Source organism: Urocampus carinirostris, chromosome 10 (genome assembly GCF_059441175.1).
Source record: "Urocampus carinirostris isolate Australia breed hairy pipefish chromosome 10, RoL_Ucar_1.0, whole genome shotgun sequence".
In the NCBI taxonomy this organism is placed as follows: Eukaryota; Metazoa; Chordata; class Actinopteri; order Syngnathiformes; family Syngnathidae; genus Urocampus; species Urocampus carinirostris.
This window is the reverse complement of record NC_142358.1, coordinates 25,887,343-25,911,731: the sequence shown is the minus strand read 5'-3', so window position 1 is coordinate 25,911,731 and position 24,389 is coordinate 25,887,343. Positions and strand designations below refer to the sequence as shown.

Here is a 24,389-nt window from a genome sequence, read left to right as displayed (position 1 = left end):
ATTCACACTTAGGGACAATTTGGACCATTTTGTCATATTTTTATTATATTTCCACAGGAGAATTTTTGTCGTATCTCTATAGGTGTAATTTGCAGTATTTCTGTTGTAAAACTGTTGTCGTAGTAATTCATAGTCATAGTTCTCTAGTAGTTTTTTAATATTATTATATAATGTATTGTTTGTGACGCCCTTAAACACAAGGAGTCTCTAAGGGCTGCACAGACCACAGATTATTGCAAACTACAGACTATTATCACACCATCCCCTGATCTAAAACCCACATGTAGGAAAAACTCAAAAACCTCAGCATGAGAAAAATGAAGAAACCTTAAGAACGTGCATGAGGTAATCTCCCTTCCAAGATGACCAAGCTGCAATGGATGTTGCATTAACAAACAATAAAACTGAAAATAAAGTACAAAATAATTAAAGTAAAATGTAAAATCAAAAAATTGAATAAAAATGATGAAAAAAGTGATGTGAAAAACGCTTTAGCCCACACAAATATAGTATTAATAAATTAAAAAGTGAGGGAAAAAAAGGTTTTCAAATTTCGGCCCTGGTAACAGACAGTGTATAGCAACACACTCAGAGCAAATCTTTATTGTCTAATGTTAAATGTTTATTTTGCTCAACCTCGTAAAGTACAAGGCAATAACAGTAGCAACAAGCTTTTTATAGTGAAATAACTGAGACATGAGACAGACGGACGGACAGACGGACAGACGGACGGACGGACGGATGGACGGACAGACGGACGGAGAGACAGAGCGACCCAGATGCATTTTATCACCAGAATATTGGACAGAAAGTGTGCTTGTGTGTATTCGTATTTGTTACCCCATTACAGCCATTTTTCAGGATTTTACTGTGAAGTGGACCATTGGACTCTATTAGGACATTTTGATGGCTTTTTGTGACTATACCTCTTTTGAGGGTTAAACATGGTTTTACCGGCAAAATCGGAGGTGCTCTTTGGTTGGTTCGGGTTATGCAATCAGTTTTGATGATTATTGTTAAGGTATGTGGCAATTAAATGCATGATGTTAATCGAATGTTTCAACCAGGATAGAAAAACCAAATTGGATGTGTGCATGTGAGTGTAGGAGGGGACATTTTTGGAGAGGTTCAGGGGATCTGATTCAGTTCAGTGATCCAAAAGAAGACGGTCGGTTCATTAGATACCCTGCAGGATGAGTCATCCACCCAAAACACGTGGGAAATGCTGAGAAGCACTCAGGGGATAATATAAATTGGATTCTAGTTTATGGTGTTGTGACATAAACAGGGACATTTTATGTCTTTTTTTGGTTTCAAATTCTCTAATAATAGGTGACAATCAATGCAATACGTATCCAAAGTGATATGATAATATAGTTATCAAAGCAGATTTGCTTGGATCGTTTTTGTCTGTTCGCTAACCCACAACAGTGTTATTGAAAAAGAGAGGGAAGTCTTTTATGCATTAGTTAGTAAATAACGAAATCCGTAAAAAAATAAGCTATTATATTATTTATCTAATGTTGTAGGAAACATTCATAATTAACTCCATAGCACAGCAGAAAGTTGCTTTACACCAAAGAAATATGGCGTCCAGGTGATGAGGGTGCTGTGTCTGAATCAGATGTAGGGATTTTTCTAACTTTAATTTTGAAAATCGTTAGGATTGAAACAAATTATTCTTTACTGCAATTAGTTAACACATTTGTCTCTAGGTGTTGCTTGTGCTCCACCATGAATCTTTATTTTTCTCTGAAGGATGCTAAAATTTCCTACACTGATAAAAAAAATAAACGTATGTTATTACTATTGAGTTCTTTGAGTTTTAATATGAATTACTAATCCCAAGTAAATTGAATACATGAACCAGGCGGATTGAAATAGTACACACAATTTATTACCACAGAGAAGGAGGAGGGAGGGGTTGACCCCGGAGCTAGTGGGAGTTTTCGACCAAGGAAATTCTGAAAGTGACTAGTACGGCGGGAACATTATTTTATCAATACATTTCCTTGGATGTTTTAATTACATTCAAAACTTCATGTTATCAGATTTCAATATGGTACATGGTGAATTGGTACGTACGGGAACTGTCCAAAAGGGGACGCCGTTGTTCCATCCATTCCAAAGTGAGTACAGTGGAACCTCGGTTCTCGACCATAATCCGTTCCAGAACCCTGTTCGAAAACCGATTTGTTCGATCACCGAAGTCATTTTCTCATTAGAAATAATGTAAATCGTTTTAATCTGTTCCAACACCCTGAATGTTTACTTTGAATGTTTAACGTAAACATAGAGCTAACCCAGGCTAATCGTACGTCCGCGTTGTCGTAATCTTCCATACGAAAGATTACGCTAACATGAACGTGTAAAAATAAAAAAATCAGGTCGTTTACAAGTCATTTAGCACCCGGGTCTCCACAACAAGTGGTGAGCGGTTCATTGGAAAGGGGGCTCCGTTCCAACACCCTGAAAGTAGGGGTCCGTTCCAACACCCTGAATGTTTACCTTGAATGTTCAACGTAAACATAAAGCTAACCCAGGCTAATCGTACGTTCGAGTTATCGTAATCTTCCGTACGAAAGATTACACTAACATAAACGTGTAAAAATAAAAAAATCAGGTCGTTTACAAGTCATTTAGCACCCGGGTATCCACAACAAGTGGTGAGCGGTTCATTGGAAAGGGGGCTCCGTTCCAACACCCTGAATGTTGGGCTCCGTTCCAACACCCTGAATGCTTACCTTGAATGTTCAACGTAAACATAAAGCTAAGCCAGGCTAATCGTACGTTCGCGTCATCGTAATCTTCCGTACGAAAAATTACGCTAACATGAACGTGTAAAAATAAAAAAAAAGGATAAAGAAAAGAATTATGAATAGGATTTCTTTACAACAGCCTGGTCCTGAATGTTGACAAAACTAAAGAGATCATTATCGACTTCAGGAAAAACCAGCCCAACCATGCCCCACTTCTCATAAACAACAAGGCTGTGGAGGTTGTCAGCAGCATCAAGTTCCTAGGGGTGCACATCACAAACAAACTCACCTGGTCCGTGAACACTGCATCACTGGTGAAGAGGGCACAGCAGCGCCTGTACTTCCTGCGGAGGATGAGGAGAGCCCACCTGCCCCCACCCTCCCTCATCACATTCTACAGGGGCACCATACAGAGTATCCTGACCAGCTGCATCTCTTTGTGGTGTGGAGGCTGCAGCGCTTCCGACTGGGGTAGTGTGAGGAGGGTGACGAGAACAGCAGAGAAAATCATCGGGTCTTCTCTCCCCTCCATTCAGGTCATTGGCCAGAAGCGCTGCCTATCCCAAGCCAAGAACATTATCAGGGCCCCCTCTCACCCCCATCATGGACTGTTCACTCTGCTAGCCTCTGGGAAGAGGTACTGCAGTGTGCGGTGCAGGACCACCAGGTTCCACAATAGTCTTGTCCCCCTGGCCATTAGACTGTTAAATGGTCAATCAAACACATAGTAAATCTAAACTGCTGCTAATCTGTACATCTGTTGGTTTTGTTTGACTTTTTTGCACTACTGGCAGTTCTTTATAGCTAGCCACTCCTTGCACATCTGTTCTCCTCTGCACTATTGCACTACAGTGTTATTGTTACTGTTTACCTGACTTGTTTACCTGACTGCCCATTTTGCACATCTGGTTAGCTGCTCCTCTTGCACTCTTTGCACTACTGTAAAATACCATACATAGCCATTCAAGGAAACTGTGCGGGTCAGATGTATCGACATCTCGTTCTGTATACACGTGTACTAGAATGACAATAAAGTAGATCTGAATCTGAATCTGAATCTGAATTACCGGCGTTCGAACTCCGATTTTTTGACCGAACAGCGAAGCAAGAATTTCTCGAAATTTTTGGTCGGACTCCAATTTGTTCGAACTGAGAGGCGTTCGAAAACCGAGGTTCCACTGTAATTTGGAACAAAGAATGTGGAAGTCATTTTTGTGCTGGGCTTAATTGTTCTACACAGATCAAGAGGCTTTTCCTGCTACTGGCAACCATGGAAACCATTACTCTCTCTTTATGTTGGAGGCAAACCCGAACCAAAAAAAACCCCGAAAAAGTAAACAGCCTATCCGTGAATTGTGAACTGCACCAATTACACTTAAAATAATAACTTCTGAGCTGATCTGTCCCGCTCATATACATACTTGTTTGTAAATTTTGTTAGGAGGCCCATTAATTGTCCCCCTGTTTATTTTCTTAACTGTTGTTTGCTGCAGGTAAAAAAATGTTGGATTTCTTACTGTATTTGACATACTACAAATATGCTGCAAAGTCTCTTGTCTTTTAACATTTTCTTCAGACAACAGGCCCTAACAGTGATGTTCCAACACTAATAGGTCACTTAGGTGTCATAGTTAATGTTTTATGTCTACTTTTACCTACAGACTGGGCTCTACACCACTTTAGACCCTACCGTACCCGTCACTATAGGTGGGCCATAGGGGGCCTGGCCATCCCATTAAGGGCTTTGTTTTTGTGATCAGCAACCACCAAACCGCATACTAGTACTGCGTTGTGGGCTGTTTTGTACCAGGCCGCAAAGAAAGACAAAATTTGACCGTGCTTTTTGCTTATACCGCGTTTATTGGTGTATACACACAGTTTATTACCCGAAATTAACCTCACATTTGTGAGGTTTTACAGTGGTTAACATATTTGAGCAAGGGTTGATCAGTTGAAAAAAACAGCTGATCAGTTTTGCACAAGATTGGATGGAATGGGATTTGAACTTCGGTTATGGCAATGAGTGTGCTTTTGAGGACATAGGAAAATACATTTTATCCGATCATTACACCATCTTCACTTATTATACAATGTTGTCTTGCTGTCATCTCCTGGCTTAAAGTCATGATTGCAGCCTTGGTCAGCTTGTTCGTGAAAGTGCTTGCATCTCTTGGATGCATTCGAATATCTTTCTTGGGGTTTGGATTGGCGTTTGGATTTTACAGAAAGCAGGCTTTTTGTTACTTTCACCACTTTCATGCTACAGAAAAAAAACGGCAGGGACGAGGAGGACGTCACTCTCCAGCACTCATCTTAGCCCCCTTGTTTTGCCCCGAGCAGCTCTGCTAAAAGTCAGATAAAAGCAGTTATGTGCAGTGGATAATAAAGCATGAGGGCTCTTTGAACTCAGTTGGGCATTGTTAAAACATATTTAACCCTGTAGCATCCAGGCACAAGCTATGTACATTTTCCTATTTTTGTATTTTTAATCAAAGAAAAAAACACTTGGGAGCTTAAATTCCCCCTGGGTTGTGAAAACATGAAGATGTCTGAAATAGCATTGTGCTGTGCAAAATCAACATGTGATGTTTTGGGGGAACCTGCTATTATAAAAATGAATTTATTGAATACCATTTTGTCAGCACTTTTTGACTAATTCAAAGCTCTAATTAGGTCATATGAAATATTCACCTATAATTTTTATCTATATGTATAAAGTGGTACCTCTACTTACAAATGTCTCTACATACAAAGGTTTCAGGCTACAAAGTACCTGAACAAGAAAATATTGCTTCTAGTTACTAAGGTATTTCAGGATGTCCCTTAACCACCAATGTTGTAGGGGAACCATTTTCTGTGGTGTGTCATGGGCAAGTACAGCCAGGTGGCGCCCATCCCTGTCCAGGACAGTCTCAAATGGGGACATTTGCGTGATGGGATACGAAGTCAAAAAAACATCACAATATAGTTGCTATAGGCAACTACCAGAGTTTTCCGAACGTAAACAAACTGGCTATCGCTTAAAATCCACATGGCAACCCAGTGCGCATGTGTGCTCCCAGCATCCTCTTCGTTTTACCATCACAGTTCAGATACAGACTTCAGAGACGAGGAGGAGATCTTGCAGGATAGCGGGGAGGAGGATGCAGTTATAATTTTAACATGTATTAGTTTCATGTTTTGATGCTCTTTTATGATTTATTAAAAAAAAACACGTACTGTACTTTTGCAGGGCTTGAAACGGATCAGCGCATTTACATTCAAAATGCGTCTCTGCTTAACAAAGTTTTCAGGTTATGAAGCTACTCCTACAACGAATCTAATTCTTAAGTAGATGTACTACAGTATACAGTACAGTTAATTCTCTTTATAGTCTCTTTTAGGCCCTGTGCTGTCCTAATATGTAAAATTGAAACATAACATTTTGAGTGGTTGGAAGGAATAAAATATTCATAAACTGCTGGGTTATAACACTTTAAGTTCACGTCCAAATAATGTACACTGACAGGCATTGTGTCACAGAAGAACATATATGCCACGAGTGTTACAGAGAATAATATCATACTTTCAACTTTTTAAGGACACTTGAAACGACGCACCCCACTTTGTGTTTCCACTTATATACAGCATTGGCTCCATTATACTTAAAGAGTTAAATCAAACTGTCCACTTTAATCAGACTTTTTCTGTGGAGCAAAGTAAAAAACACAGTTCCCATTCTTGAACGTAATTGTCCGGTCGCGCGGCTAGTTTATTTTGCCCATTTCACCCGGAGTCCTCACCACTATTCTCTAGCGCCACCTTGTGGCTCGCATCCGAGGTCTCCCCTGTACCGCTGTCCGACTCCTCCTCTTCAATGGCCAAGCGCGTGTCCGCGGAGGAGCACAAAGAACTGACGCTGCTTTGCTCCGCGCAAAGCGCGCACGCAAGTGGAGAAGAAAGCGCGATCTCGTGGCGAAGATGTCCGAAAGGGTTGCCTTGGTTACCGGAGAAAGGCGAGATGAGGTTCAAAGAGCGCGCCCCCGCGGCGGCCTCCTCAACTGCATAACAGAGGCTGTGTTTTTTGGGGAATGCGCCCCACTCGCGCTCTTCTTCCTCGTGCACGAGCCGCGTGAAGATGTTGGTCCTCCTCTTCTCCTTCCTCTTGGAGTGGAAGTAGCCTAGCATGATGCCGCAGAGGAAGACTCCATAGAAAGAGATGACGATTAAAATATACAAGTATGCGTTTCCGCTGGTCTGCGCGCGGAGTGGGGCGTGCGTGGGAGGCTGGGTGGAGTTCTCCACGCGCTCCATCTTATCACGGAAGCCTCGCCCTGCAGACTAAAAAGAAAATTCAATGGGTGTCAAACTTATTTTTAACCAAAGTTCACATACGCGCAATGTGTGTCTGATGTACGTTTTCTCCACACTTAAAGCACATCATGAGTGGCGGGCCGTCAGTCCCTGCAAAGCCTTCTCAGTTGGCTTAAAAATGTCCGAATCACGTGATGTCATTATATTTTGTCCATGAATACTTATTAAATAATTCCGAACTGTGTCAGCCTCCTTTCAGTGCTTTCCTTCTGTTTGCACAGCTTCCGGATATGCGCTTTAATATTTAAGCATTTAACCAATCAATGTGTGGAGTGACACAACTTGATAGGTTAAGGAATGAGGAAGTAAGGAGAAGAACTGGTGTGGTGAGAGAGCTTTCTGAGAGGATTGATGAAAATGTTTCTAAAATGGTTTGGAGATGGGGAAAGAATGGATGAAGGCTGTTTGACCAAAAGAAAAGTCAAAAAAATAATGCAGAAGTGGTGGGAAAGAGGGTGAGTTGAAGGCCCAGACATGGTTGGATGGATAGAGTGAAACATGCTATGGATGTGAGATTGGTTAATTTAATGAATATAATAGAATAGAACAGAATAGGGGGGGCAGCACGGCGGCGCAGTGGTTAGCGCTTGTGCGGCACAGTTCATGTCATGGGAACTTGTCGTGCGTTCAAATCCAGCTCCAGATATCCAGTGCGGAGTTTGTATGTTCTCCCCGTGATTGCGTGGGTTTCCTCCGGGCTCTCCGGTTTCCTCCCACGTTCCAAAAACATGCATTTCAGGTGAATTGGCTGGTCCAAATTGTCCCTAGATGTGAATGAGCGAATGAGTTGTCTGTCCCTGTGTGCCCTGCGATTGGCTGGCAACCATTTCATGACCCCTGCCCACTGCCCGGAGATGGCTGGGATGGGCTCCAGCCCCCCCCCCCCAGCGACCCTAATGAGGATAAGCGGTACGGCTGATGAGATGAGATGAGATGAGATGAGAATAGAATAGAATAGAATAGAATATACCTTTATTGCCATTGTTACAAAATGGGTTGAACATATTGTGACAACAAAATTGGACGTGGCACTCCAGTTCACATTTAAGGGGAGGATAAAAGAAAACATGGATGCAAGAGTGCGTGCTAGCTTTACATGTGAATGCGGAAGGACAGTTAAAAATGTCTAATATTGACGCTTATGATGCGGAGGGGGTAAACCACTATATGCTGTCGGGCCACTCTGCTGATGAGGGGTTGCATGGCATAACAACTCACCCTTTATTGTGCTATGGGCTTATTGTTCGGTGTTGGGTTGGGAAGAGTGAAGGGAAATTAATATTTGGTCAATGTGAGTGAGATTTTGACTCTAGCCACCTCCCACTAGGGGGATATAGCTTCTGTATATTAATTGATTGATTGATTGGTTTGTTGATTTCAGCCATTACTTGTTGCCAATGTCAGTAATCCAACCGAGGCCTTCACAAAGAGTTCCGAAGGCCGTGAGGCATAAGATTAGTGTTTGAAAAAAGCTCAGCGGTTTCACAATTTATGATTGGCTAGGGGCAGTAATAGAAGTTGCACAACCACAAGGTGAATACATGAATTCCTGTGTCCACTACTTCCGTCGAAGTTGAATAAAAACTTATGCCAGTAATGACAAGATAGGCTCGACTTTCAGCATTTGCTTTGATTGCAATAGAAAATAATTTCTCGATGGAACTGAAACGTAATGTAAACCTGTACGACAGAGTAATTAAAATCTTCTCTAGTGAAGAAAGGAGCAAGGATTTTCTGCACAGATAAGAATTATTTTCAGTGAATAAAATGTGGTTATATTCCTAACTAATTATGCAAATGTATGAGGTTATTATTGACACATCAAAAATTTGTCAATACAATAGGATTCAAACTCAGATCACGGCGATGAGAGCGCTGAAACCTAACCACTAGATCATTACTGATATTGATGACTTGTTAAAATGAATTTAATTTTATCTGGTTATTACACTTTTTCACTCACTGTACCAGAAACGAATGTTAGAAAATCGAGAAAAGATAAAGTCCTCCTGAAAGATATAAACAATTGCAAAAAAAACACGACGAGTGAGACAACTCTTAGGTTTATATGATGATGAATCAGATTTTGCGTTCTTTTCATCTTTCAGGACGAAATTTCGTTTTTTTCCATTTTCCTACATTCGTCTCTGAATAAAAGTGTGAAAATGACAAAATCGAGTGCCTTTTTATATGTCACCTGCTTCACTGGTGGTCTATTGGTTTAATTCCTGCTGCATACAATGCCTTGCGAATAGGGTCAGCGCACAAGCACGGTAGTATACCGTAAAACCTGGTGTAGTGACGCACATATATAGATACAATATGCGTTTCCAATATTATCCACTATATTCTACAGTACATAAGGCGCAGCTGGTTATAAAGTGCACTTTCAAGTTTCTGGCCAATTTGAGTTTTTTAGATGCGCCATATAGACCATAATAGTACGGTAAATTTTAAACGTACCTTAGTACTGTATAGTTTAAATGGCAGTTTAAGTTCAAAATAGCGCTGATTTTGTTACTTATTTAAGTCACACAAAATATAGTTGCTTTGGAAAAATGTTGCTACACAATATGATATTATATGTTATGAACTAAATATACGAAAATAAAAACATCTTCCCGGAAACTTTTGGGTACCTAATTCATGCCTCAATGGCATTGACTATTGAAACACTGCCATGTAGCGGCGCTGAGTCGTCACTTCAAGGGGATCAGAATCGACAGGCATTGTGGTAAATGTAGTTTTCGGTCAAAGCACCCATTGACTTATTTTTAGACGTTTAGACATTTTAAGCTCTCGCAAGCATGTCGACTTTATTTGTTTCCATTTATGCAATTTTCCTCGTTTTTTTGTTCTTGAAATTGTTAACAAAATACTTAAAATTAAACAATTATTTCATATGTATCACATTATAAATCTCTTCAATTAGAATTATACTATATATATATATATATATATATATATATATATATATATATATATATATATATATATATATACATTTGATACTTTTTGTTTCTTAATAATTACAAATAATTCTAATGGCTAGTTATGTTTGACAACTCTTAAGTCATCATTAACGTTACCAGATCACTTAAAAATACTAGAAAAAAACAGACACCCATCTAAAAAAATGGCAGATTTTTTTCTCTTTGTTTAAAATCTAGTCCCAACCTAATAATATTTCCTTAAAATAGCATGCTTTTATCATTCTTTTTATGCCTTGAACCTGATAGAAACTACAGGGCAGCCAATACTGGTAAATATACTTTTCCATGCCTAGTATCAACACTTGGTATCAGTGAGTACTCTCGTCAGTATCAATCTGAAAGAAATACATTGAAGAATTTGTATATTGTATTCTTTTGGCTTTATTATTGTACTGTTCTCAGCTCAGGGATGCTGCTGGAAATGTGAATTTCCCTTAGGGGATGAATAAAGTATCTATCTATCTATCTATCTAAAGATGTATTATTATAAGCACCATGTTTCCTGACTTCAGTCAAATTCATTATACCAATGGCGGGTAATTTTTTTGTTTTTATTGGACCTTAAATGTCTTAAAAATGAATTTCAAAAAGTTAACTCACCACGAGAGCGAACCAAAATTTTTCCGTCTTCACTGACCAGCGTGTAACTTCTTGGAGCTTTTCTGGAGTTTGTCAAAAGTTCCCCAAGGATGAAATTATTTATACGGTGTGGCCACCCCCTACCCCAACTGTAAGTCACGTGGAGGGGGGCCGACTGTGAAACAAAACACACTGTTCATCGAACTTGAAGGCAGCTGTTGGTGTAAAAAAACTCCATCCACAACTTCCAAGTCGCTGAATTTTGCTAAACTGGCAAAACTGTATAATATATCATTTATAAAATAACAACAATGCAAATGAATGTACTTGCTAAAAGGGTACTGTGTAATATTTGACCACAAGATGTTGCTTTATTGTATAGAGCGACTTAAAATGAGTGCTACAAAGCACAAGAAAGAACACAAAGCAAAGAGACTCAAACTGATTGCACCTTATCATTTTTCTTCTCATTGTTTTGACCAGCCTTTTCCAAGCTTTTTGGTATTCAGAGGTATGCATAACAGCAAGATGTCTGACAATTATGTCAGCTCCCTCAAGGTGAGCCTTATATGATGTAAAATGTATACAAATTTCACGACCCACAAGTATTTAAAAAAATGCATGTTTATATGATAGTTCATGTAATTTGGATTATTATTCAAATCAATGCTGTTTTTTTGTTTTAATTAATAAAGTTTATTTTACCACTAGGAGGCGCTAAATAATACGCAATGTCCCTTCAAAAAAACTGCTTTAAGTGTTATTAGAATAATTACAAAGCAAGCTGATTGTTATATTTTAACTGTTAATCCTCCTTCTGATAACGCTAGCTGATAAAATTCTACCGATTTAGATGCACGGTTATAAAAATATAGATACTAACTACTGATAACTATTACTTTGTATGCTATAAATTAAATTATTTAAATGTTAATGGGGGTAATGGGGGGTAAGGGGGTAAAAATGCACTAAATTAAATTCATTTCTAGTGTTTCTTAATTTTTGTTTATGGTTACAATTACAATATATAGTTACAGTAGTTTTGGAGAGACGAGGGCTTGACTTCATCGATCAATTAACCAATCAATATGACTAAAAATATACATACAAAAAAACACTACAAGGTAACTCTGGTAACTGTTAGGGCAAAATATTGATTTACCAATAAATAACACACACTAAGTGCATATGTATATGATCATGGGTGTGTTCATAATCTGAGTTCTAATGTGTTGTTCTGCAATAAACAGAAAACAATCAGTGTTGGGAACGTTACTTTAAAAAAATAATTGGTTATAGTTACCCACTACTCCTTCCAAAAAGTACACAAGTTAGTAACTGAGTTACTCTTTAGCAAAAGTAACTACTTCTGTTACTTCGAAAAAAAGTAGTATGTCAAAGAATTTGAACATTTTCTGAGCAGCAATCGAGTCGGTTAAATAGAGATGAACAGACAGGTGGTTGTGGTATAGAACCTTGTAATGTTTATTGCACCTCACAAGTAACAGATTTATCCTACACTTGAGGTGAAACAAAAAGAAACAGTAAACTATATAATGAAATAACAATCAGCAGTAAAAGATATAGAGGGAGTTTAATAAATGAAATCTAAATCGAATGGTCCCTTTTTAGAGAACCAACTATTTCGGCTTGGTTCACTAAAGAGAGCCGGATATTTCGGCTCCCAAATGGCTCTTCAGGTTATTTTATCCATATATTATCATGTCTAATGTATTTTTATGCATGACTTAAAAAGCGGAAATAAAACAAAATTAACACTAAACGTTAACGCTGAAAAACACAGGAAACATATTTTAAAATATCAACAATAATTATAAATATGTAAGACAAAACAATAAAGGCTCAAATGTTGTATCTTTAAGATTATTTCCAGATTAATGTATACTCTTTGGCAAAAACTCAAATAGCTCATCTCGAAATTTTAGAATATCATAAAAAATATACTACTAGACTATAATCAGCAATATAAAAATAAAGGTTTTTCACTATTTGTTTATTTGTAATGAATCCATAATATATGTTTTTCATTGCATTACTGAATTTTTTTTAAAAATGTCTTTCTCACAATATTCTTATTTTCAAGCAGTCCTGTATATATAATTTTTTTTTCTGAATGCTTTAAATTGTTTTTCCCGATGTAAACACTTTAAAACACATATGATTTACTTGTGTTATTGATACTTAAATTTTTAGGGGACAACACTTTCTGCACTAATTTTAGAACGAGATAGTCAAATGTCTCTAGGCCAATTCCGTAAAAAATGAAGATATTATAACAAAAGGACGTTTTAATATGAATATTTTTTAACTTGAAATAATAAATAAAAACAATCACCAAATAACTGATAAATGTTCGAAGGGGTTTTCACATAAAGCAGGAGCTGTGGAGCCTCTTACCCCAAAAAACAAGATTTACAAGTGTATTAGAGGAAGCATTTTAATTCATTTCCCTCACAATTATATTGCTGAGAGACAAATCAGTGGGAGCCTTGGGCCCCATAATGATACAGAAGCATCAATGGCAATAGTCAGTATTGATTAAACTGTGAAAAGGTCGAGTTTGAATCAACCAGGTTTTTGTGTCCTGAGTATTTCTTCACAACCATCTTAATCTAAAAGTACTAAATAAATACAGATCATTCTTGACCGGAACCTCCATTTACAATGGGAAATTGTGATAAAGGCAGTGCACTTTTAACAAATTACATTTCATCCTGAAGCACACTTATAAATGAAAACACAGAACCCCCCAAAACCCATATAAAATTTGTTAATGGTCCCTAAGAGTATTGGTTATGTTTCAAAGTATTGTACTGGCCTTAGTCCAGGTTTACTAATTTTCTCTTGGGGAAAAAAAAGAAAAATCAAAGACAATTAACGTCGTACACGCAAAATTTCTCATTCCCGGTGTATAAAAACATTTTCTGCCATCAAATTTCTTTTTTGGCTAAGTCATCCGTGTTCGTTCATCAAAATGATACTGATTACAGAACACAGCCATATTCATAAATAAAAATGAATTCCGGAATGCACAATGGAAAGAACACTCTGTTGTGGTACTAAAGCTACGCAGACTAAACAGTCATCTGTTTCCAACTTTAAAATCATCAGGTTTTGAGCAAATGACTTCAGATTAGGTCCCAGCTGATTAATATTTTTTTTCCCAAAAAACACAAACCAAGAGCTGATTTATCACAGGATACTTCAAAAAAAAGAAAAAAAGAGGAGATATATTGCTAAAAAAGAAGAGCAAGAATGCTCTTAGAGTGTTGTTTTATAGTAAACTCCAACTCGGTGTCATTAAATATTGAAAAAACACACAAACTACAAAAGAGAAAGAACAAAATTATGTTTTACATGGGGAAAATAATGTACCTTACTCTACTTAGGTAAGTTTGCTTACTTTATGAATTATTTTGTAATTATATTATCAGAGTACAAAATATCTTCAAATAAGAAAGATACAAAGAGCAACTTTTTGTGCCAATGGGGTAAGAATATATTTTTCATCGTGTAATAACCATAAAATCAAGCATGTTTCATGCCAAACAGCATAAAAATGCCTACATCGTAAGCAGAAAATATGGCTCATTTTAAGCACATTTTTTCTTATTTGAATGCATTTTACCTCTGTATTCCAGTAAAGTAAAAAAATAATTGTCATATTTTTCCAGGCTGTAAGGCATACTGGATTATAAGCCGCACCATTGAATTGTATATTTGTCAAATATTTATATCTATAAGGTGAACCAGACTATAAGGCTCGTGTTGCTACATCTACTGTAAAAAAATAAAAATAAAAACCTCAAAAGAAAACTTTTTTCATAAAACATAAACAACTAACTAAAATTATTTTTACAGTTTCGAGTAGGATCACATTGTCGTTGCCAATTTTACCAATTATATCTCAAATTTTTATTTATAAGGCGTACTTTTTGAATTTCTGGCAAATTTTCAGCTTTCAAGGGTGCCTTATAGTCCATAAAATACAGTACCGGTACTTGGAATGAGCAAATCTGAAGGTGGTAAATCGTTGTGATCATTATAAGTATTCTTTTCTAATCTTAGTAGGAATAATTCTTCATTTAAACAACATTATCTACCAAATATGGTAGCTAAAACATTCATGTTTGTTATTGCTTAAACAAGATTAAAAACTTTAAAATAAGAATACTTAATATAAACAACATTTTCTGACAATTGGGTGATACTTCCTTTTTTTGTCGTGCATCTCTCAATAATGTGCTATTTAATACAATTTAGAAAAGCCAAATTGTGCAATATTTCCTGATTTAGAACATATTTGAACATAACATTAAATATTTGATTACAAAATCAATAATCAGGCTTAGGTTGCAAAAGACCAAAGCATCCCCTGACCTGCAGGACCGACAAAATAATGATAACGCCGAGGTTTCAGAAACCATCAATGGAACAAGCTGAGAAAGTTCCACGTGTGAAATCAAATGCAATGAAAAAAACGTATTGGTGTTGAACTCGAGCTAGCTCGGGAGACAACATTACATCGTTTCATAACTCCCATCTGAAACAATAAAACAATTGGCACAAAGGTCATTTGCACAGACAGCAGAGGGAAAGGCACCCACAACCACAGTAGAACGCAATCACTTTAGTTCAGCTACAAATTCGAAAAGGAGGAACTGGTTTTGCTATTTTGGATCTGGTTCTTGCTATGTGTCTGGACTTTAGTGGTCCAAGTCATTATTTGCCATCATACATCCTTAAAATCTCATTTTGGAAATGCTTTTCAAGCTCCTTTCGCTTGAGCTTGAAGGCGTCAGTCACTAGTCCCATCTCAGGAAGCCACAAGTCTGGGCTGAGGTGGATCTTGCCTGGGATCTCAAAGTGCTCCAGTGGGGCTTGGTGGAAAATGGTGGAAATATTATTAACACACAGCTCAGGAAAAGGAAGAAACGTTTATGTGTCTTCGTACCAGCAACAGCAGCCTCAGTGAGGACCTTGAGCACCAGCTCTTCCATCACTTTGTTGTTACAGAGCTCCTCCCGGGAGCCGCTGATGCCGTATTGGTCGGCTAGAGCTTGCAATTGCTTTTGATTGGGAACCACAAAGGCAATCACGTATTTCTCATCACTGTGAACAAGTCAAAGAGAAGAATCCTCAATATTGGAGCATTATCTGGGGGAGGTTCTCTACTAATAATTCCGAAGGTTACTGAAACAGGGCACTTTTGTAATACTTCCCAACCATAATCGTTTATGTGATAATTTCCTGAATTTAAATACTACTTTCCACTTCCAGTATCATAACTGACCAGGTGGCCATACGCTAGATCTCATCATTGTGCCTGCGAACGGTAATTCAGGTAGTTGGTCTGACATGCCAGATTAATCACTCTTAGCTAGAGTTATCAGCTTTCCCTCTTGTTTTTGGAAGGGGGAAATATACTACATTCACCATGTACTCGTTGAATTTAATCAAAGATAATTGCATTCGATGGCCCCATTTATTTTTCTTTTAAGAAAGTGGAAGGCAAAAGTGGGGAGCAACAGCAAGGTCCATTTTTATATTTGACGATCTGCTAAGACTGATGTCTGAAAAGAAAATAATTGGCAAGATTTTTCTATTTTACTTGGCATACTACATGTTTCTAAGTAATACCCTCAAAATATTCCATTTATTTCCATCTTATTTTAAAAAAATCTAAAATGACTGTTTAAGTGTCTTTTCAATGCTCACACCCTATTGTGAGATTTTTTCCGTACTCTCAGACCCCTTCTTTGCTCCAATTATGGTCATGTTAATAATAACTCACGATAGTGATGAACATATTACAAGGATGTATGGAATTCCACACCCCATTTTTCATGGAAATTACATGGAACAAATAGCTAATTTTTAAACCAAAATGGCTAATTTCCAAACACAAATGACTGCCACATGGTAGGAATGGCCACCATGACGAGCATCGGTACCAAAGTTAAGCATGGTATTGATACTGACAAATGTACTGGTGTACAAAGCTCACTAACGCCCAAAAAACAAACAAAATAACAACAAGCTAATACTCTGATTTAAAAAAAAATGTTGGCAAGGATACATTTTGAGGTCAAAAAAGTTTTTTTAGTCTTCACTTTTCACCAGAAAATCACGAGGTAAAGCAAAATGAACACATGAATTGATACATTGCTTTGGAGAGGTTTTTAACACTTTGCAGTAAAGAGTTTAAGCTCTATAGTTTTAAACTGAAAGCACACACACATAAAAAAATGAATTTGTTAACCTCTACATTCCCTCAAAATATAACCAGCAAAAGTGAGGAAACACTGCAGTCCCTTTTGGTGGATGATGGATAAGATGAAGGGTAAAACTGTTTTTTTTCTGTCTCACAAGGACTGGCGGTTTGAGACCAATGTACGTGCATATTGAAGCAGAATGCTGTACATGTATTTGTACAAAAACACACCACAGCTCACCTTCTGGCATAGGCACAAATGTTGTCAACCATAGAGCAATTCTTAATTGCAGCTTCCACTTTACCCAGGGGGACATACTCTCCTGTCTTCAGCTTCACAAGGTCTTTCTTACGATCTGGAATCACAATTTGTGTGGTCACAACTTACTGTTATGTCCCTTTATGGAAAGAAAACATGTAACCCTAAAAGTGGATCTGTGGGTATCTGAGTAGTTAGTTAGCCGATTAGCTTTGAACAACTGCTCAACATTATGGTCACTGAAGCTTGACTTTGAGTTGATCTCCCCTTTGTTGTCTCTGAAGGACATTTGCCACAGGTAAAACTTTTCCCAAGAAGAAGAGGAGGAGCTAGGCTAACTATCATTGCATGCATTAGCTTAGCTAATAGAGGCCTCTAATGACCAAATTATCCCTGAGAATGTTGAACAATAGCCTAATGTATATTTTTAATCTATTTTTATTCACCCAGGCATGGGAAGCACGTGCAAACTACACACAGGGAAGGCGGTAGCTCAGATTGGACCAATGACCTCTAAGCTGTCGGCAGAAGTCCTAACCAGTCATATACAGTGCCGTGAATCCATACTATTGTTCATAAACACTATCTTAACCATAATTCTTTGTAAGTAACTCTGCATGTTTAGAAATGTGGTTTTCAAAAGACCCTTTCAGGTGTTTGTAAACATTGTGACATATCTGGTGGGAGGCGCTTAGCCTGGAAGCAAAAGAATACTTGCGCTGGTCATATATATATATATATATATATATATATATATATATATGTATATATATATATACATATATTTATAGGACAAGCATCTATTAAGCACATTTAGACTACAGGCTAACAGCTAACTAAAGCTAAGAAAATAGCAAGATAATTTGCCGATATAATAAGTTATATGAACTCAATAATGACAATCATAAAGGTTTGAAATGTGCGCTGCAAACCTGAGCTTATATAAAAAGTGCCTCGGTCCAATCTTTTGGCTTTGATGCATTTAACAACTCTCTTATTTTTCTTTGATCAGGAGAGTCCGTTTGGATCCTGTAAAACTTTTTATTTACAATCACTCAGGTTTTTTCTTTGGTTCTGGCACACAAACACGCCACATGACATTTTAACACTGAAATAGCAGAAACAAAAGCTTGGTATCTTCAATGTGTTGACCAGCATGGAGTTTTTTTTTTTTTTGCCTTCAGCCTCGATTCTGATGTCACGCTAGGATATGAAAGGTTCTATAGAACAACAAAATAATTCAAAACTTGGACCTCACCGATAATCTTCAAACATCCGTCTTCATGTATCTCTCCAATGTCTCCGGTACAGAACCATCGCTGGCCATTCTCATCTACTAAGAAGTCACTTTGGTTCCCTTGGTTCTTATAATATCCCATTGTTACATTGGGTCCACCAATGAGAATCTCCCCCCTTGGATAGGGCTTGTCGGTGTAAAGGTAGCCCCCTAAAATAGAAAAAAATAGATTATATTTGTTAATCCATGAACTTACAAAATAATGCTGTACAATGACACAAAAAAATCAGCCCTAACTGTCATGATTTTCCCATTGGCCTCACCTGTACCCACTCGTTCGGCGCCAGCTGCTGCTCGTTTCCTGATTGGTTCCCCTCCTTTTTAAACTCAGTACTCTCATTTACCCCTGGTCAGTCCGTCTGCGAACCTCAGCGCATGCAAGGCAAGCAGTTTTGACTCTGGCTCCCGTTTTGATCCCGACCTGTTTCCTGTATCGATCCCCGATCCAAACTCCGTTCTCCTGTCCCGGCTACCCATATCCTGATTCTGTTTCCTGTATTGATCCCCGATCCAAGCTCCGTTCTCCTGTCCCGGCTACCAATACCCTGATTCTGTAACCTGTATCGATCCAAGCTCCATTCCCCTGTTCCGGCTACCCGTACCCTGATTCTGTTTCCTGAATTGATTCCTGATCCAAGCTCCGTTCTCCTGTTCCGGCTGCCTGACTTGTTCCGATCTCCGACCACGCTTCGTTCGTGAGGGCTTCCTTCTTTTCCTCTCGCCCTGACTTCCCCGATCCTTTAATAAAGCATTGTGTGAAACGTTCCGCCTTTTGATCCCCTGCTTGTACCGGTCGTGATACTAACGGTAACTGAGCAATAGACACATCTTTATTTCATTTTGTTTTATAGTATCAATATACAGCTCTGGTTAATTCAGTAAAACATGTTTAATTTATAGAGGAATAGGAGGTTCAATTATTTTGTAACCTACAAGGTAAGAAATCAGCCTATCATTGAGGCCAAACTTTTCAGTTGACTATGGGAATGCTGGATTAATCAGAATAGTGAAAGAGGAGAACACATTTTTGTAGCACGATTATAGTCATCATGACATGGGCAATGAAACCTCAAATCATCCTTGCAGATAAAAGACCAATTGAAATTAATTTTCCAATCTATTTTAAGTTCAAAAAACAAAATAAAAAGGATTGATTCTACGACAGGGATGGGAAAACTAAGGCCTGAGCGACACATGTGGCCGGTTAGGCTTTTAAATCGGGCCCGTCAGGCAAAAAAATGCAGATTTTTTTTTAATGCTATTATTACTTATGAATTCTAGTTAACTTGGTGCCCCTGACATCAAATAGCTGAATACATTTTCTTTACTTTTTACTATTTGAATCCGTCAAGATATTTATTAAATCTTTAACTCTTAAAATGAATTTTAAAAAGCTCATTTGACTTGTTTTATGTATTAGTTTTCTTAGTTTACTATAAAATGAATGTTAATAAAACAGTAAAATAAGGAAGTATGATTTATTAATGAATGCACTTTTAACCAAAGTGTAAATTGTTAGATTTACACATATTAATACTTCAATATTTTATTGATTTTTAGATAAAATATTTCCTGAAAAAAATAATAGAGTGAGTGCTTATTTTGATTCATTCCATGATTTATTCCAGAAAGTTGCAGCAGAAAAATATTACAAAGTCTTTTTAAAATCAGTTGAGCATTTTTAACACATATTTCATAGAGAAAATATTTTGCTTTCAACTTTTTAAGGTGCCCTGCGACTGCCTGGCAACCAGTTCAGGGTGTCCCTTGCCCACTGTCAGCGATAGCTGGGATGGGCTCCATCACCCCCGCGACCCTACTGAGGATAAGCGGTGCAGATAATAGCTGGCTGGAGAGAACTTTTTAGGGACACCTCAAACGACTCACTCTAACTTTAAAATCAGTAAGAGCATCTGCAAAACAGCACAATATTTTCTCATTTCTTTTTCACGAAAAGAAAACTTTTAAAAGCTGTGATGTTATCATGCTACTTTGTGCAAAGTTTGGCCAAATCCGAATTGTTTGCCTCATAAAGCATTTAACTTTGGGACATTCCACTCTATTTCCATGTGGACGGTTTGCTCACTTCTGACCACAATTTGCATGCATTCCGTGTGGGAGGAAAGAAATGATAGCAACACTGTGGTGGGGGCAGATGGTTGGGGGTATTTTCTGACCCCCGCAGTCTCACTCACCCTCCACCCAGTCTTTGAGCTTGATCTCGGTGCACACCAGCGGTCCTCCCACTCGCCCGGAGCTATAGTCCCACACTGAAACAAAACACACACACACAGACATAATCAGGAAGCGCACTCGCATCAAGCAACAAGTTTTAATACCGTGGTGACATGACCCAATGGCCCACTATGCTTGCCCCATCCCAAAGGAACGTCTAAAACTGTGGGCTGGAAGCTGATTTGTGGTTACTGACCATCTGGGAAATCTGCTATTTCAAAATAAGTTAGGAAGGAAAACTCAAATCTTTATGACTGGCCTCATCAATCTTGTTGAAACTGAGAGCTACTTCTTTTTTGTTGATTAAATTAAGACGATTTTCTGAAATAACTTATGCTATAGCTATGGTAATACTGCGTAATTATTATGTTATTACTAAGTTGTAATTGTAGAGCATTTATGTCAGACAATTTGCTCGCTCATTCACACCTAGGGACAATTTGACATCCATGTTTTTGGAATGTGGGAGGAAACCGGAGTGCCTGGTGGAAAACCATGCAAGCACGGGGAGAACATGAAAACTTCACACAGGAGGTTCGATCTCATGACCTCAGAACTGTGCCGCTCACCATTGCGCCGCTGTGCTGCCTGCCTAAATAATACCGTCTTCTTTTATTTAATGTTCATGTAATGAGGATTTTTATATATAGGGAAATTTGTCTTTTGTGCCGGTTGAAAGTTCAAATTTACTGACAGAGCAAGAGAAAAGTTTGCTTTATTTATTTGATCATATTAGAATATACTGTATTTGTTAGGTTTTCAGTAGGCTTAACTAGGTTCACAAAATTATATGTGTCACTCTAAAAAAATTCAGTATACGATCAGTCAAGCCCTGGCTTGTAGGTTGATAATTTTTCTGCCCTTTTATCTGGTTGACTTTGACACCTCTGTTTTAGCGGAAAATTACCTCTGTTCTTTGAGATAAACCTTTGCCTATTATGAAATGTTGTGCACAATATTGATGCAACATTTATCATTTTCATCTGGAAAAAAGGGAAAAGCCTGCCAGACTTAATGCATTTGGGGTGCGTGATGATTAAATGAATGAAAAGGATAGAACTGGAAACTGCCTAATTTATAACTATACGCGTATGCAGTCACAAGTTTCAGTATTACAACAACGGGCTTGTCAATTTTCAATTTCCTTTTTGGTTACCTTCACTAACTGTTCCGGCTCCACAAGTCTCTGTCAAGCCGTATCCTTGACCAACAGGGCAGCAAAAACACACATTCATGAAGCGCTGGGTGTCAGGGGACAGCGGGGCTCCACCCGACATTAACAAACGTACACAACCTCCCAAAAGAGCGCGAACTTTCCTGAAGACAAATCTTAACAGACACATGAAATAAATTCGCACACATATTTAATCCAGCATATTACCAAAACGTGTCAATTAGTATAGACCGGGATTCTTAGGAAACATACTTGTCACACAGAGGTGTGCTGCAACCTTTGGCAAGTTGATCTAATTTGTAGTTGTAGGCCAGAGTGAAGAGTGTTTGCTGGGTAAAGTTCATTTCCTCCACCTTGGCCATCACGTTCTTGTAAATGCGATCCATGATCTCCTGTTAGGTGGCGTATGATGGATTTGGTGCAGGGACAATAAAGATCTGATGAGTGCCTTACGTGACAATGAGATAATGGGGGGAGAAGATAGAAAAAAAAATAATATCTGGGGGTAAAAGCAAAATTATCTGGTCTTTATGGTTTATTACAGTGACATCACCCGTCATCGTGGAAATATAAGATTTAAAAAATATTTAATGGCTGTATTTATTCAGTGCTAAAATTATTTCTCCTTTGAATTCACAATGTATACTTTTTTTTCCACACAATCGCTGAAATTTCACCTTATATTTTGAATATCATTAATACGATTGTTATATAACATCTAACTGTGCTGAGCGTCTACAGATGCAGAGAGGCACACAATTCTCTTGCCTCATAGAAGAGGGCGATAGTGAGGCCAAGGATTCTAATTTGGCATACACCTCAGTCGCAAACAATGGAATTTGTGATATTTTCGAAAGCTAACAGCGAGTCAAGCCATCCGGTAAAGTTTTTTTTCCTGTTGTATGGAATTTTTTTTTCTCATAATAGAGGGTTATCTATCTATTAATGCTTTTTTTCCGAAAGTGCAACACATAGACTTAGTTTATAAGCTTAAGTAAGACAATAACATGTTTTTTTTCCATATGCTTCAGTTTATATATTGCTTTCTTGCTCTGTCAATCAAAAATGAATAAGATTTAGTTTACCGTAAATTCCGGACTATAAGCCGCTACTTTTTTCCCTAACTTTCAACCCTGCGGCTTATTCAGTGATGCGGCCAATTTATGTAATTTTTCTAACGACCGCTAGCGGCGCTCGAGTGTTGCTACCATTAACTGCCCTGTCAAAGCTATATTATTATTATTATCAAAGCTTTGAAAACTCTCTCAGTGTACCGTCTTTCTTTGTAAATATGTGTAGCCCATGTATAATATGTATTTGCAACTGTATATTTTTGTAATGTATTTATTTGTATTTATTTTAGACAATTATTCTGATATGTTTTGGACGGGTGAACGAAAAATGAGGGGCGGAACAAACGCGGGTTGCCGGGTTTAAGTGGGGACCGCTAAAGGTGAGGGACAGACAAGGAAAGAAGAGGGGGTAAAAAGTTGGTTCAAAGAAAAATGAGTTGCGTGAGTAAATGTGTTCATCTGATATATTTTTCCCACCCTTACCTTTGGAAATATAAACTTTTTTCCTTGGATTACTTTCAATGGGACCTGGACTCTGCAGGTCTGCATCAAACCTTAAGTACTGGTATCATTTTCTGTTCATTTTGCCGGCTGTGATTTTTGGACTGTGAACTTTAATGAAGGACATCCGGTTATGAAAATCTAGATGTGTAAGTGTAGGTGGTTGTTCAAACCTCACATAGCTTGGCCTTTGGCTAAGTTGATTTTTGCAATCCAGAGATGGAATAAGAGCTTGCTCTGTCCACTCCACGCATCGGCCCGGTATTGCAGTACCTCCGGGAACGGTGCATTCGCAATGATCGCAGCAAGGCTTTAGGGATAGGACCTTAGCTTGGCCTTTTGGCTGAGAGTAAGTGTCCCGGCTCCTAGGCTTTGTAGCGTATTATGAACTGACCGATAACGGATAATGGATAATGAATAACGAAGATAGAACAATAACCCTTAAAAACCCCAAAAACCCCCCCCATCCATAATGGCGTATTAGATGGTTTCTTGTGGCTTTTGTGGTTCTAAGATTGTCTACGATCATGAGAAATTGAGATGTGTCACATATACTAGGCCCTTAGCCGATCATGAGAAATTGAGATGTGTCACATATACTAGGTCCTTAGCTTGGCCTTTTGATTTTTGCATTCCGGAGATGGAATAAGAGCTTGCTCTGTCCACTCCAAGCATCGGCCCGGTATTGCAGTACCTCCGGGAACGGTGCATTCGCAATGATCGCAACAAGGCTTTAGGGCTAGGACCTTAGCTTGGCCTTTTGGCTGAGAGTAAGAGTCCCGGCTCCTAGGCTTTGTAGCGTATTATGAACTGACCGATAACGGATAATGGATAATGAATAACGAAGATAGAACAATAACCCTTAAAAACCCCATTTAGTTTCAATCGCGGGACTCAAAGTCAGGTTTGGGTTAATTTTGTGTTTGTGTTA

The 24,389-nt window shown here is 38.2% G+C and overlaps 2 protein-coding genes and 2 pseudogenes across 3 annotated transcripts in view; 2 read left to right on the top strand and 2 right to left on the bottom strand.

Annotated features, from left to right (window-relative positions):
* Nucleotides 1-4,588: 4,588 nt before the first annotated feature.
* On the bottom strand, nucleotides 4,589-10,767 carry kcne4 (potassium voltage-gated channel, Isk-related family, member 4). Its single transcript, XM_088345442.1, has 2 exons — nucleotides 10,706-10,767; nucleotides 4,589-7,079 (listed from the first exon to the last, which is right to left on the bottom strand). The coding sequence occupies exon 2, from the start codon at nucleotides 7,050-7,052 to the stop codon at nucleotides 6,525-6,527; it is 528 nt and encodes a 175-aa protein (XP_088201568.1). The 5' UTR covers nucleotides 7,053-7,079; nucleotides 10,706-10,767; the 3' UTR covers nucleotides 4,589-6,524.
* Nucleotides 10,768-12,145: 1,378 nt separating this feature from the next.
* acsl3a (acyl-CoA synthetase long chain family member 3a) overlaps nucleotides 12,146-24,389 on the bottom strand; it is a 42,917-nt gene continuing 30,673 nt past the window's right edge. For both annotated transcript variants that reach the window (XM_088345400.1, XM_088345401.1), the window contains exons 9-15: nucleotides 22,137-22,276; nucleotides 21,867-22,039; nucleotides 20,671-20,745; nucleotides 18,437-18,625; nucleotides 17,161-17,275; nucleotides 15,660-15,817; nucleotides 12,146-15,585 (exon numbers count right to left, since the gene is read on the bottom strand). In XM_088345400.1, the coding sequence (XP_088201526.1) occupies nucleotides 15,428-15,585; nucleotides 15,660-15,817; nucleotides 17,161-17,275; nucleotides 18,437-18,625; nucleotides 20,671-20,745; nucleotides 21,867-22,039; nucleotides 22,137-22,276 (1,008 nt within the window). In that variant the 3' untranslated portion in view covers nucleotides 12,146-15,427. The remainder of the gene's footprint in view (nucleotides 15,586-15,659; nucleotides 15,818-17,160; nucleotides 17,276-18,436; nucleotides 18,626-20,670; nucleotides 20,746-21,866; nucleotides 22,040-22,136; nucleotides 22,277-24,389) is intronic.
* LOC148358488 (U2 spliceosomal RNA) lies at nucleotides 23,637-23,753 on the top strand (annotated as a pseudogene).
* Nucleotides 24,078-24,167, top strand: LOC148358487 (U2 spliceosomal RNA; annotated as a pseudogene).

Coding starts and splice junctions, on each gene's coding strand:
- kcne4 (XM_088345442.1), bottom strand. CDS start 7,052: ATGGAGCGCGTGGAGAACTCCACCCAGCCTCCCACGCACGCCCCACTC.